The sequence below is a fragment of the Sarcophilus harrisii genome, chromosome 4 (genome assembly GCF_902635505.1).
Source record: "Sarcophilus harrisii chromosome 4, mSarHar1.11, whole genome shotgun sequence".
Taxonomy (NCBI): Eukaryota; Metazoa; Chordata; class Mammalia; order Dasyuromorphia; family Dasyuridae; genus Sarcophilus; species Sarcophilus harrisii.
In genome coordinates, this window is record NC_045429.1 from 309,051,714 (window position 1) to 309,065,041 (window position 13,328).

A 13,328-nucleotide genomic window follows, 5' to 3' on the forward strand; every position below is an offset into this window, starting at 1 on the left:
GAGGTTTTCCTTATTTCATAGAACAAGAAATGACAGTTAATACCTGGCTATTTGGGGAGGGGGTTGGAAGGAAATAAATAACTGGTTTTTTTTATATGTTGGAATACATATGTTGGAATTTATGGCCATTTTTGGGGGGGAATAATTTTTAAAAGAGAAGAGCTATTTATGCATTGTTAGGCCTGGAATGCTGTTAATCTTAGCCCTAATTTCATTTTTTTAAAGTAGCTTTTTATTTACAAGGTATATGTATGGGTAATTTTACAGCATTGACAATTGCCAAACCTTTTGTTCCAATTTTTCCCCTCCTTCCCCCGACCCCTCCTCTAGATGGCAGGATGACCAGTAGATGTTAAATACATTAAAGTATAAATTAGATACATAATAAGTATACATGACCAAACCATTATTTTGCTGTACAAAAAGAATCGGACTCTGAAATATTGTACAATTAGCCTGTGAAGGAAATCCAAAATGCAGGCAGGCAAAAATATGAGGATTGGGAATTCAGTGTAATGGTTCTTAGTCATCTCCCAGAGTTCTTTCTCTGGGCGTAGCTGGTTCAGTTCATTTCTGCTCCATTGGAACCAATTTGGTTCATCTCATTGCTGAAGATGGCCAGGTCCATCAGAATTGGTCACCATATAGTATTGTTGTTGAAGTATATGATGATCTGGCCCTGCTCATTTCACTCAGTTCATGTAAGTCTCTCCAGGCCTTTCTGAAATCATCCTGTTGGTCATTTCTTACAGAACAATAATATTCCATAATATTCATATACCACAATTTATTCAGCCATTCTCCAATTGATGGGCATCTACTCAGTTTCCAGTTTCTGGCCACTACAAAGAAGGCTGCCACAAACATTCGTGCACATACAGATCCCTTTCCCATCCCTTTCCCTTCTTTATGATCTCTTTGGATATAAGCCCAGTAGTAATACTGGTGGATCAAAGGGTATGCACAGTTTGATAACTTTTTGAGCATAGTTCCAAATTTTAGCCCTAATTTCAAACTGTAAACTATAGGAATAAGAAAGTAATTTTATTTCTTATGCAATGCTTTTCAACTTTTATTTACTAGCAATATATAAAGCAATCTTAAGATTGTTGAAATGTATCTAACTAAATTTCTTATTTCTTGATGAGAGGTATATTTTTAAATTATTTGTGTATAGACTTATTTTTATTTATTTGAACATTGTGAATGTTCATAAATTTTTAACAATAAAGAACATGGAAGAATATGCATTTGTACCTTATAATTAGTCCAAAATGAGGATTAAATGTTGCAAAATTTATTTTGAATGGCCACCTTTATTTCTGTTCTGTTATGATACATTTTTCTATTTATGTTTCCTCAAGTTATCTTGTTTATGGAAGAAACTATTTTCATATTCCTTTTTTTTTTTTTAGCATAATCTTTTTTGAAACTCAGTAAATATTTTTAATAATGACCACATAGACTTAAAAAAAAACTTCTTAAATGGTCCTCTTCTTTGTTTTGTAGCATTTAGTTGGAGGATATAAAATATACTTTTTAAACTTTTCAGGTTCATTCTTGTGACCCATGAGTTTAATAGACTATTCTAAATAATCTCTAAGAGTTTTCTCTTTTAATGTTTTTAAGTTCCTATATTGTTACACTTTAACTTCTTCTGATCTTTCAGATTATTAATTTAATGCTTTTGTTTTAAATGTATGTTGTTTAGTAATTCTCATTTTAGAAAGTTGAGAATTAAGAAATTAATGTTTTCAAAAGCTGGTGTTCTAGAAAAGATCTATAAAATAAAGGAAAAATCAAATATAATTTTTAGTCATTTAAAAAAATAATCCCAGTATGGTTTATTTGAACCAGTTTTGAATTCTAGGTTGATTATTTGTTCTCACATTTTGGTTTACCAACTCCTTTAATTCAAGTAAAGTTAGACATAAATGTAAAAGTAAGCATATTGCAAGAAGAGGTTCATTACAAAGATAAAATTTTGAAATAATTAAAAAAAGACTTCATATGACATTTTCTCTCTATTATCATATATAATAAAAGTTGGCTATTCTAAGCTATTTTATTAAGCAAACACTTTTTGAATATCTGCTCTGTATAAAGTACTACAGTAGACTTGATAATTATCAGAGAGGATTTGTGAATGTTTTATAACATGATAGAAAATAGTACACTTAGAATTCTAGGCTAACAGGTGTTTAAGCTATTTCTAAGTATTTTCAAGGAAAGCAATTCTGAAGTCCCTTTATTTTCTTTTATTCATGTTCATGATCTCTTCCTTTCCAGTGATAACTTGATTTTTAAAAATCTTTTCTATAGGAAATTTTGGGAGCGGTTTATTGCCTTGTGTCATGACAACAAAAGCCTACATGGTATCACTTTTGAACAGATCAAAACACAGTTAGAGGCTTTGGAGCTAAAGAAAACATATGTGTTGAATCCACTTGCTCCTGAATTTATCCCTCGGGCTCTAAGACAGCAACATTTGGGAAATACCAGCAAACAGCAGCAATCACCACCCAAGGTAAAACTTTTATTGATAAAATTCAAGAGGTGGAATTGAAAAATTGTAGCTCTTGAAAAATAAAGTTTTATTAGTATTTAGTATTTTTTAGTATTTAATATTATTTAGTAGTAAATAATAAAGTATTTATTAGTATTAGACAGTAATCACATTCAATGGCTTATATAGAAATTTAAGTTCAAAATTTCCAGTAAGTACAGTCCTGTTGGAATTTGTATAACAGGTTTGTTTAGATTATCACATCATGGTGCTATTTAGCTATGTTTTTTATTGCTACCTTTTAAATGCACTTCATCAAAAGTGATTTAATTACTAACTACTTAAGGTATCCTCATGACTCCCATTTCTATGACTAATAGGTTTCCATTTTAGTGGTTTTGGATATATAATGTAATTTTAATGTCCTATCAAGTTTATTTAAAGAATTCTTATAGTAAATTTATAATAATAATCTTAGTATATTTACAAGTCTTTGTTGATGGGTCATAATTTCAGGGAATATTTCATGCAGTTTTAGAACATGGATATCACAGAATCATAGATTTAAAATTATTAACAAGAATGTCAGAAGTCACTTCCTCATTTTACAGAGAAGAAATCTAAGTGGTGGAGAGACTGTATGACTCTTAGACCATAAGCAAGCAGGATGTGGCAAAGGCAGGACATGAAATCAGGGTATAGAGTTCAAATAGTATTCTGCATTGTTTCCAAGCTGCCTTTCGTCAAGAATCCTATCTTTTTAAAGATTGTTATAATTGCACTTGGACTATATTTGTTTCAACAAAAATAGGTCTTGTAGATAGACTACTTATGCTGTTTTAGATTAACTGCCTAGAAATGTACAATTGATATATTTTACAAGTACTCCTGTAATAAAATACTTGCAATTATAAATTAAATAAGGAAGTTATAGGAATGGCATTTTTAGTATTTACTCTAGGTTTTTTTTTTTAAAGTGATTATCGTTTATCAAAGATTAAAACTATTGATGTAAGTCAGTCATCATAGAAAAAATATTATTTGTGACATTTAATATGAAGGATTTCTAATTTACTTGCATCTAATACAATAGCAATTGAGTCTGTTTGAATATTATTTTTGAAAGAAATACTATACACAGAGAGTAGTGATTTGTTTAACAAAACGATTATTGTTTAGTTTTCCATTGAAGTCCTATTTTGATGCTTCAAAGAGAGTTATGGAGGTCACTTGGAGATTCCAAAGTCTAAGGGTAGAATGAAAACTGTAGCATGTTCTACCATCACAGCCCAATTGTAATTGGGTAATTGGCCCAAAGACAAATTATGTATCTTATCTGAATTTGGAGAGACTTTTCAGTTAAGAAAGTGATTTTCTGGCTACAGTTACTCAGGAGGACTTTCTGTTGCATCAATGGGAAGAGCATGTTCAAGCTAACAAAATCACAGCTCTTTCAGAGACACAAATTATATTATTTAATTTTCAGTTAAATTGATAGAAGACTGAATAAAGAACTAATGTGTCAATAGAATACTGGGTTTTCTTAGTGATTGGGGAACTATTTTAGTTATAGTACTGCCTTGTTTTTCTAGTTTTAGAGAATGATAACCTTCTGACTTAATGAATTTTCTAAATAATTCTGTTTTAAGTCATTAACCATAGAAATAGGGGTAGTGTGGAATACTGGAGAGTATGCTGGTCTTTGAGTTAAAAAGAAATAAGGTTCTTATACTTCTTAGAAGTGTGACCCATGGTGTCACTTAAACTTAATCCTTGGACAATTCCTTTTGCCTTACAACATAATTGTAACATAATTTTGTGATTTTTAGATAATTTTGTGAATAAACATCTCTTAAATGTACTGTGCACAATAACTTTTAGAAACAGATGCTGTGAGACTTAGGGCTAAATTAAGCACTGATCTTATGTTCTAGAATTTGTTTTCATCAGATCATCTTATGATGTAAATTTGCTTTTTTGTAATTTCTATCTTCTTCATAAAAATGAATCATGTCTTCATGTTTAAATTAAATTGCAATTTCTTTAGGAGCAATCAGTTTGTATTCTATAGCTTTGTAATTTCCATAGCATGTAATATAGTGCCTTTTACATAGTAGACATTCATATTTGCTGAATTAATAATTGATTGAAAGGTGATTAATAGAATCACTTCTGTTGTTCTACAACATGGTTCACTATTCAAAATACAACAAAGCCCACAGCAGCTTTCTCTAAAATGATTTTTTTACTATTTAGAAAATCATTACTTTATTGTTATTGCTATCTACCATTGATTTCTAATTGTAAATAGTATTCAGAACATTTTTTAAAAATTATATGCACCTAATTTTCAAGTTGATGAGATGTGAAAGATGAATATTCTTCACTCTTTTAAGATTTTATGGTCCATAATTTGAGTATATTATGGTACATATTCCATAGCCCCCAAAATAAGAAAATTCCATAGCCCCCAAAATAAGAAAAAATGTGAAAGTTGGCAGAAATGACACCAAGCTAATGACACCAATATTTTCCTTGTGACAGAATTTCACATAAAATATTAAAATGTTCATCTTCAATGTTATAATGGAATTTAAAGATTCATTTAGTACTAGCAATACCTTCTCTTTTTGGATATATGCTCCTCTCTGGATTTTCATACCTACTGTCTCTTGGTTCTCCTTTTCTGCATTTCTGCTTCTTCTCAATTACCTTTGCTAATTCATCAATCACATCGTGCCTATTTTCTGTGAATGTTCCTGTACTGGTTAGTATTTTCCTTTTTCTATGTTTTATATTAATTTGGTACTTTCATTAGCTCAGGCCTAATTTCTGTCCTGAGTTCCAGCCCCACATTACAGACTTCTTGTTGGACATTTCAAATTAGACATCCATTTAGCATTTTCTGCAGTAGTCCTTCCTCGTTCTCCCAATTGCTAGTATCTTTCCTACTGAGATTACCTTCAGTCTTCCTTACATATATCTTATATGTACTTATTTACATTTTTGTCTCTTTCATTAGAATGTAAACTTGTTGAGACTAGAGACTGTTTTACTATAAAGTCTGGACTAACTCCCTAGAGGCCTCAGGAGCAGCCAGAGTCAGGATAAGCAAAAATCTTTGTACTTCAAGGGAATAAGTGAAAGAGACTGACAAACTGCCACAAGCTTGCCACCAACTTCCCTTCTCCTGGTCCTGCTGCAAAATGAAGTTCTCTTGTCTCTCTCACCCCACCCCTTAATCCTTACCTACAATTATCTGTACACATCAAACATCGAGCCAGCTGGGAACAGTGAGAAGGGCCATTTTTCCAAACATAAGGTAATAGAATCATTGTCAAATAGGTAATTAGCCTTAAGTCCTCAGTTGCCTGATTCAAGCACACCTTTTAACAGTTTCATTTCAGCCCTTTACATTTTATCTTTTTTTTTTTTTTTTTTTTTTTTTTAACATTTTCAGTATCTAGCACATAGTAAGCATTTAATAAGTGACTGTGTAGGATTGATATTGCTTGATAGAATTTACCCATAAATCTTTCAATTTTGGGTGTTTTCCTTCCTCTCATAGTTTATTTATGGCTAGTTTGATTTCTGAAATTTGATTAATATATTTTATTTTTTAATTTGTATAGTTTATATTTTTTAGATAATATTTAAAAATTTTTCAGTTTTATTGGCGTGTAATTTTGTACATAAGTTATGATAATTTTAATTTTTCCTTTGGTGTGACTTTTCCTTTGTTCATTTTTTATTTTGGTAATTTGATATCCTCTTTCTTTTGTATCAGATTAGTGATTTTGTCAGTCTTTTAAAAGATTCAGCTTTTTGTTTGACTTTTAATCCTATAGGGAGCTATAGGATATAGTGGATAGAATGCTGAGTCTAGTTAGAATCTGGAAGACCTGAGTTCTAATGTAATCATAGACACTTAATAACTCTATGATCCTAGACAAGCAACTTACTTTTTATTTACCTTTTAAAACTGTAAAATGAGTATAATAATAGCATCTACCTCTCAGGATGATTTGTGAGGATTAAAAGGAAATATTTGGAAAGCACTTAGTCTAGTGCCTGGTACTTAGTAAATGCCTGTCTCTCTCTTTAATCCCAGATAGTTCTTATTTTATTTTATTTTTATCTTTTTCCTTTCAATTTTCAAGATTTCTTCTTTTGGTCTTTTCATTGTTTAATTTTTAAATTTTATGTTCAGTTCATTAATCTTTTTCTCTACCACTACTCTCACCCCCACCTGATCCAGCTTTGTAAATATATGCTCTAAGGATTGTTTTAACTGCTTCCCAGAAATTTTGTTAACTTGTTTAATCATCATTATTTTCTTTCACTTAGATTTTTATCAGTTTTAAAATGATCCATTCATTATTTAGATTTCACTGTTACTTCTTTTATTATGCCTCTTGTGTTCACTACTATTTTTATAACATTGTAGTCTTTAAAAATGTTTTTTTTTAAATTTTTTCTAATAACTTTTCTTATTCTAAACACTGATGCTAACTCACAGGGTGTTCTGCAGATGTAGCTGTGGATATCTATTATTCTAGGCAGTTTTCTACTTACCAGCAATCAGAAAAGTAACACTGATTGGAATATAGAAAAATGATCATCATACTTAATGATGCTTAATGAAAATAAATTCATGAAATTAGAATTGTTTAGAAGTTGAATAGCTTTGCTCTCTTCAAGAAGTCATATTATTCTGAAATAATTTTTCACTGATGATTTAAAAATGAGAAACCTTAAGTAAAAATAGGGATCTAACACTTTAGAAGCTACTAGGATCATTAAATTTTCTAATCACCAAAAGATACATTTTGAGAGCTCTGATGGCCTTAATGTTGATGAGAATAATTAACTGAATTGTTTTTTGCTTAAAATTAAGGAGTTGATCAGATCACCAAGTAAAGTATTGAGGAAAAAAAAAATTGTTGTTGGTGGACATTTTGGGAATAAAGATTCAGGAAAGAAGATTGAGAAGGTGTGGTCAGATTCTCAGGAGGACAGAATCAAGAGAAGACATTCACAAAAACCCAGAGAGGAGGAGGTGATCAATAGTGTGAGAAGTTATAGAGATGCCAGTCAAGAAAGGTGAAGTTTGAGTAAAGGCTGTTAAAATTGGCATTTTAAAAACCACTGATAATTTTAAAAAAATTTTAGTTTAAAGGAGTCAAAAGTCAAATTATAAACAATTAAAAAGAGACTGAGGAAATAAGTGGAGATAATGATTGTGAACATAGCTTTTATAGTTTAATATAGTTAATTGACAAGGTGGAGAAAAACAATATAGGATGATAATTAGAGAGCATGGTAGGATACTATAGTAGGATACCAGGTAGAATAGTTTTTTTGTTTGTTTGTTTGTTTTTAAGGCTGGAGATTTAGTCATGTTTGTAAGAGGCAGATAAAGAACTAGTATATAGGGAGTGATTAATGATTAAGAGGGCGACGATGATGATGGTTAAATGGGTTCCACTAGAGAAGACAAGAAAGATAAGCAAAAGGACCACATCATTATTGGAGAGTAGGGTGAAAATAGAGATAGTAGAAATGATTAGAGTAATGAGAGGTTAAGGGCAGAAGTTAGTGAATATCATGGAGGCAAGAATAAGTTTGAAACTCCTATTGTAGTGAGATAATTTTAAAATTCAGCTTTCTGAAAAAACACAATATGTTTATTTAGCTTAAGGGTAACCCAATTGTTTTTCTCCAGTTATATATTTAGTCTTCTAATATGTTACCTAATTAAAGATTCTTTTTCATCTTTTGCTTCTCTTCCTCTTCATATTTCTATTGTACTTATGTGGATTTGTGATTGCATTGGTGTGAGTACTTTCACCTCAAGTGCAGTTTGCAGCCTACTTATACTTTCCCATCTTTTATGATTTGTCCTCTTATGACCATTTGATATATTGGATTCTTCTAGCATCTTGGGTACTATTCTTTTGGTCTCAATATTATAAGTATATTAATGCAGTTTATACATTGTCTTTTCTTATGTGTAAAAGATAGCAAGAAGGATAGTTTGAGTGGATTATCGAATGCATGAAGGATAGTAATATAGGATAAGTTTGGAAAGATAAACTGAGCCAGGTTTTGGAGGGCTTTAAGTGCTAAAGAGGAGATTGTAACTGATCCTAGAGATAACAAAAATCCAAGTCACTAGAATTTATTGGGCATGAGTGTGACATGGTCAAACCTATGCTTTAGGAATATCTCTTTAACAGTGATGTGGAGAGTTAATTGAAGTGGGTAGATACTTGAAGGAGGGAAGTCAACAAGGAGACTATTAAAATAATCTAGGCAACAGATGCTGTGGACCTGGAAAATGTGGTAGCTGTGTGAACAGAGAAAAAGAAATGAATTTGAGAGATGTAGTGGAAGTAGGAGCAAGATCTGTAAGTTGATTAGCTATGTGAAAGGAGGGAGAGTAAGTCATCAAGGATGATGATGTAGTTGGAAATCAGAATCACTGTAAAGGTGATGGTTGTTGTGTTCTCTTCTCTAAATTATATATTGTTCTCTGGGAGCAGATTTCTTGGGGAGCTTCTGGAGGCAGCCTTAGTTCCAGTTCAACAAAATCACCTAATGCAGTCAGGAGTTAAAGTCCAGTCCTTTATTGTCTCTTTCAAAATAGCCCAATTAGCTTTCTTAGAGGCCTATCTCTCTCCTTAGTTCCAAGAGCTCTTGCCACTAGTCTTTTGCCTCTGCCAGCTTCAGCCTCTCGCTCTCTCTCTGAATCTCCAGCCTCCAGCCCGCACACAGGTGATATATGGAATGAATCTGCCTCTGCCTCTGAGAGTGGGCTTGTGGATTAGTGAGCTTGTCCTTCTGACTTGTGAATCTCCTAACTTGTGAATCTCTTGGACTTGTGAATCTCCCAAAGTCTTAGCAGTTCCAGTGACTTAGCGCCTTGTAAGAATCATAACAGATGGTAACCTTGACAGAAAGAAGGAAATTAAGAAGACCTATGAGTTTTAGAGGAAAGGTAATGAGTTTTGTTATGAACATGTTGAATTTGAGAAGTCTGTGGGACCTGAAATGTCCTGAATTTTGTCTTCTTTGGTTCTAGGAAGCAGTAGAATTTTAAAGGAACAATGATCTCTTTTCCTCCATCAGGGTATAAATAATTTGATCATCATTTAACTCCTTGAATTCTTCAACTCTAGGTCTCTTTCAAAATTTTCCTTGCTTTCTTGTTTATTTCAAAGATTGTACCCATCTCTAGTTTTCTTAGTGGTTTTTAAAGAAGTCTTTTGTTAAAATTCTTTTATAAATTAAACCCCCATATATTATGCTCAGTTTTGCAAGATACGTTATTGTTTAATTTAAATATTTTTGCTTTTGGCAATATCATATTCCAAGATTTTCTTTCAGTTGCTTTTGTGCTTTTTAGATATTTGGCTGCTTGTGATTTGATTGTTTTCAATTGGAATTTCTTTCAGAAAGTGATCAGTGAATTCTTTCTCTTTTCCCTTTGCCTTTTGGCTCTAATAGTTTTGACCATTTCTCTCTTATGCTTTCTTGGAATGTAGTATCTAGGTTTATTTGGTTTGCTTACAATTTTAAGGGAATCCAACAATTGTGAAATGATCTCCTCTTATCTATTTTTAAGTTAACTTGTTTTTGATAGTATCACATTTGTTCCATTTTTTAAAAATTTTAACTTTGTTTTATTGCTTCATTGAATTGATTTTTTATTCTGTTATCTTGCCCCCTCTCCCCCAAGTTTTAATTACTTGGATAAGTTTATTTGCTTTTTTACTTAAGGCTGTTTATTTGTTTTCCCAAGTATTTACTTTTTAATCTCTTGGTTTTAGATCATCCTTTATTGCTTAAGATATGGAGCTTCTTGAGGAAAGGGATTGTTTCCTTTTTTGTCTTTATATTCACTTTCTAGTATGCTAGAAGATAATAGGTGCTTGGCAGATAATAGGTGCTTAATAAATGCTTAATAATAATAATAGCATTTATATGGAACTTTAAAAATGGCAACACACTTTACAAATATGATTTCACTTTATTCCCCCAACAATCCTGGGAGGTAGGGGCTTTGGCAATAGATTGGATGGGGGAGGACTGTGATAGATAGTAAGGGGTCAAGAATGACATCTAGGTTTTGGGGCTGGGTTACTAGAAGGAGGATGGTGCCTTTGAAAATAATAGAAAAGTTTGAAAAAATGGAAGATTTGGAAAGGAATGATGAATTCAGTTTTGAATGTGTTGAATTGAAGATTCTGTGTGACATCCAGTTTGAGATGTCAGATAGGTAATTGAAGAATTTCTCTTTGTTCAGTAGCAGCAGCATATAGGAACAGAGGTAGGTGTGATCCAAGGCTGAGACTTGACATGACACATTTGATGATATAAGGAGGCAAGGGACTCAAGAGTAGATTTGAACTGGTTCACTGAGGGGTCAACATGGAAAAAGAAGAATGTGACTGGTACATGAGGTGATGGGCTGGAAGAAAACTATAAGATTGAGAGATTGGAGGTCACAGTATGGATGAAGAACAGGGCTTGATATTGGAAGGGAGAGGAAGAAGTAGAAAACCAATAGATTGTGAAAAGATAAGACAAATTAAATGGAAGTGTGTCATGTGTACTTTTGGGGTGTGAGTGAGGGGATTGATTGTTAAACATTTACCAGCATATTCCTGTTCACCCGTAATATTCCACCTCCAAACTCAGTGCCTTCATATAGATTCTCCCTCAAGCCTCAAGGAATACACTTCCTTCAACTTCTTAGACTCCCTAAGGTCCTTCAAAACTCAGATTAAGTGCTATTTCCTATAATCATCTTTCTTCTTTTTTTAAATTTTATTTTTTAAAAAATAATAGCTTTGTATTTTTCAAAATACATGCAAAGATAGTTTTCAACATTCACCCTCGCAAAACCTTGTGTTTCAATTTTTTTCTCCTTCCTTTCCCCTTTCTCTCCTTCCCTAGACAGCAAATAATCCAATTTAGGTTAAATATATGCAGTTCTTCCAAACATATTTCCACAGTTATCATGCTGTACAAGAAAAATCAAAAGGGGAAAAAATGAGAAGGAAAAAAAGCAAACAAACAACAAAAAAGGTAAAAACACTATGTTGTGGTCCATATTCAGTTCCCATAGTTCTCTGAATATGGATGACTCTCTCCATCATAAAACCATTGGAATTGTCCTGTATCACTTCCCTATCAAAAAGAGCCAAGTCCATCACAACTGATCATCACACAATTCTGTTGTTGTTGTGTACAGTGCTCTCTTGGTTCCACTCAGTTCACTTAGCATTAAGTCATGTAAGTCTCTCCAGGTCTTTCTGGAATTTGTCTGCTGATCATTGTCTACCAACAATGTATTAGTGTCCCAGTTTTCCCTTATCCCCTCCAAAGGTCCATAAAATCACAGAGTTATTATGATAAGAGTTATTACGATAAGGGTGGGACAGACCTCAAAAGTCATAAAATCCAACCCAAACAAGAAAGGAATTCTCACTATACCTAGGCCCTCATTAACAAGAATAATGAATTTCATTAAGTTTTCATATTATAGTAATTTTCTTTGCGTATTTCTATTAATGTGGAACCATTTGTTTCTATTATATGTAAGGAAAGCTAAAATAGTGCAAATTTGTATAATGAAACCACTTCAGAGAATATAACACAGTTATGACATAACTGACAAATCATCACCTAGACACTATTTAAAGACCTTGACAAAGGGGAAACCTAACAACTCTCACTTTAAGATAGTTTTCATTGTTAGAGAAGTTTTCCCTGACAAGCCTAAATTAGCTAGTACAGATTTCATTCATTTCTCCAGAACTGAACAAAAGATTTCAGATGAGGTCTGACCACAGTAGAATACCTCTCCACACCCAGAAGCCATATCTTGGTTAATGCAGCCCAAGAAAAAAAATGGTGTTTTTTTTAGTTACCACATTACATTGCTGACTCATGTTTGATTTAAAAAATCAAGGTCCTTAGGTAAGGGTCTCTAAGCTACAAGTAGAGGTTGTCTAACCTACCAGCCATGCAGCATTTTAGGTTCAAACATTATAATAAAGTTTTCTCATAATTCCTATGATTGGTTAAAATTTTCTTAAAATTGGTTAAAAATTGGCTAAATTGGGTTAGATCCATAATTGAATAGAAGGGGAATGAGTTAGCTTTAGAACTGGGTCACATGATGGTCCATTCAATTCCTATAATTCCCACATAGCATAAGTGATTACTGTCACTGATATTTGAAAGATGATAAAAAATAGGAGAGTTACTGTATGATTGAAAAAGATTAAATGTTCCCTTTTTCAAAAAAGAGAATCAACTACAGGTCAGCAAATCTGATTTAAATTCCTGGGAAAATTCTGGCATTATACAGAAAGGAAAACATTGAAAAAAAAAATTCATTATGTAGAAAATGGAGAAATTTGCATTAGAGAGTAATACAATCAGATTTAGAACTGCTTGGACAACTAGTTCATGATTTATTATCAGTATAAGCAAGTGATCTCCAGTGGAGTATCCCAGGGAATCTGCTGTTTAAGTTTTTTTTTTTTTTTTACCTACCTAGTTCCCCAATTCAAAGTTATACAATATTGGTAGAATATATTTTAAAATAGGCTTTTGGCTCACTATTCCCATAAACAGTTCTAATTATTGTCACTACTTTGAATCATTACTAGATTTGTTCTCTTATACCTTTCTTTTCTGATATTTTTTTTCCTCTTTCCTTTTCCTGATCCTTTTACTGAGCAACTTGGTTTTTGTAGGCTTTGATAGACAAAAGGCACATCTTTGCTTTTGTTATGAAAACAGATCA

General features: G+C 32.2%; 1 protein-coding gene across 1 annotated transcript in view; it reads left to right on the plus strand.

The window, feature by feature from the left end:
- Positions 1-13,328, plus strand: part of HELZ (helicase with zinc finger) — a 118,490-nt gene that overhangs the window by 43,929 nt on the left and 61,233 nt on the right. The window contains exon 9 of the mRNA XM_031968638.1: positions 2,323-2,527. Within this exon, the coding sequence (XP_031824498.1) occupies positions 2,323-2,527 (205 nt within the window). The remainder of the gene's footprint in view (positions 1-2,322; positions 2,528-13,328) is intronic.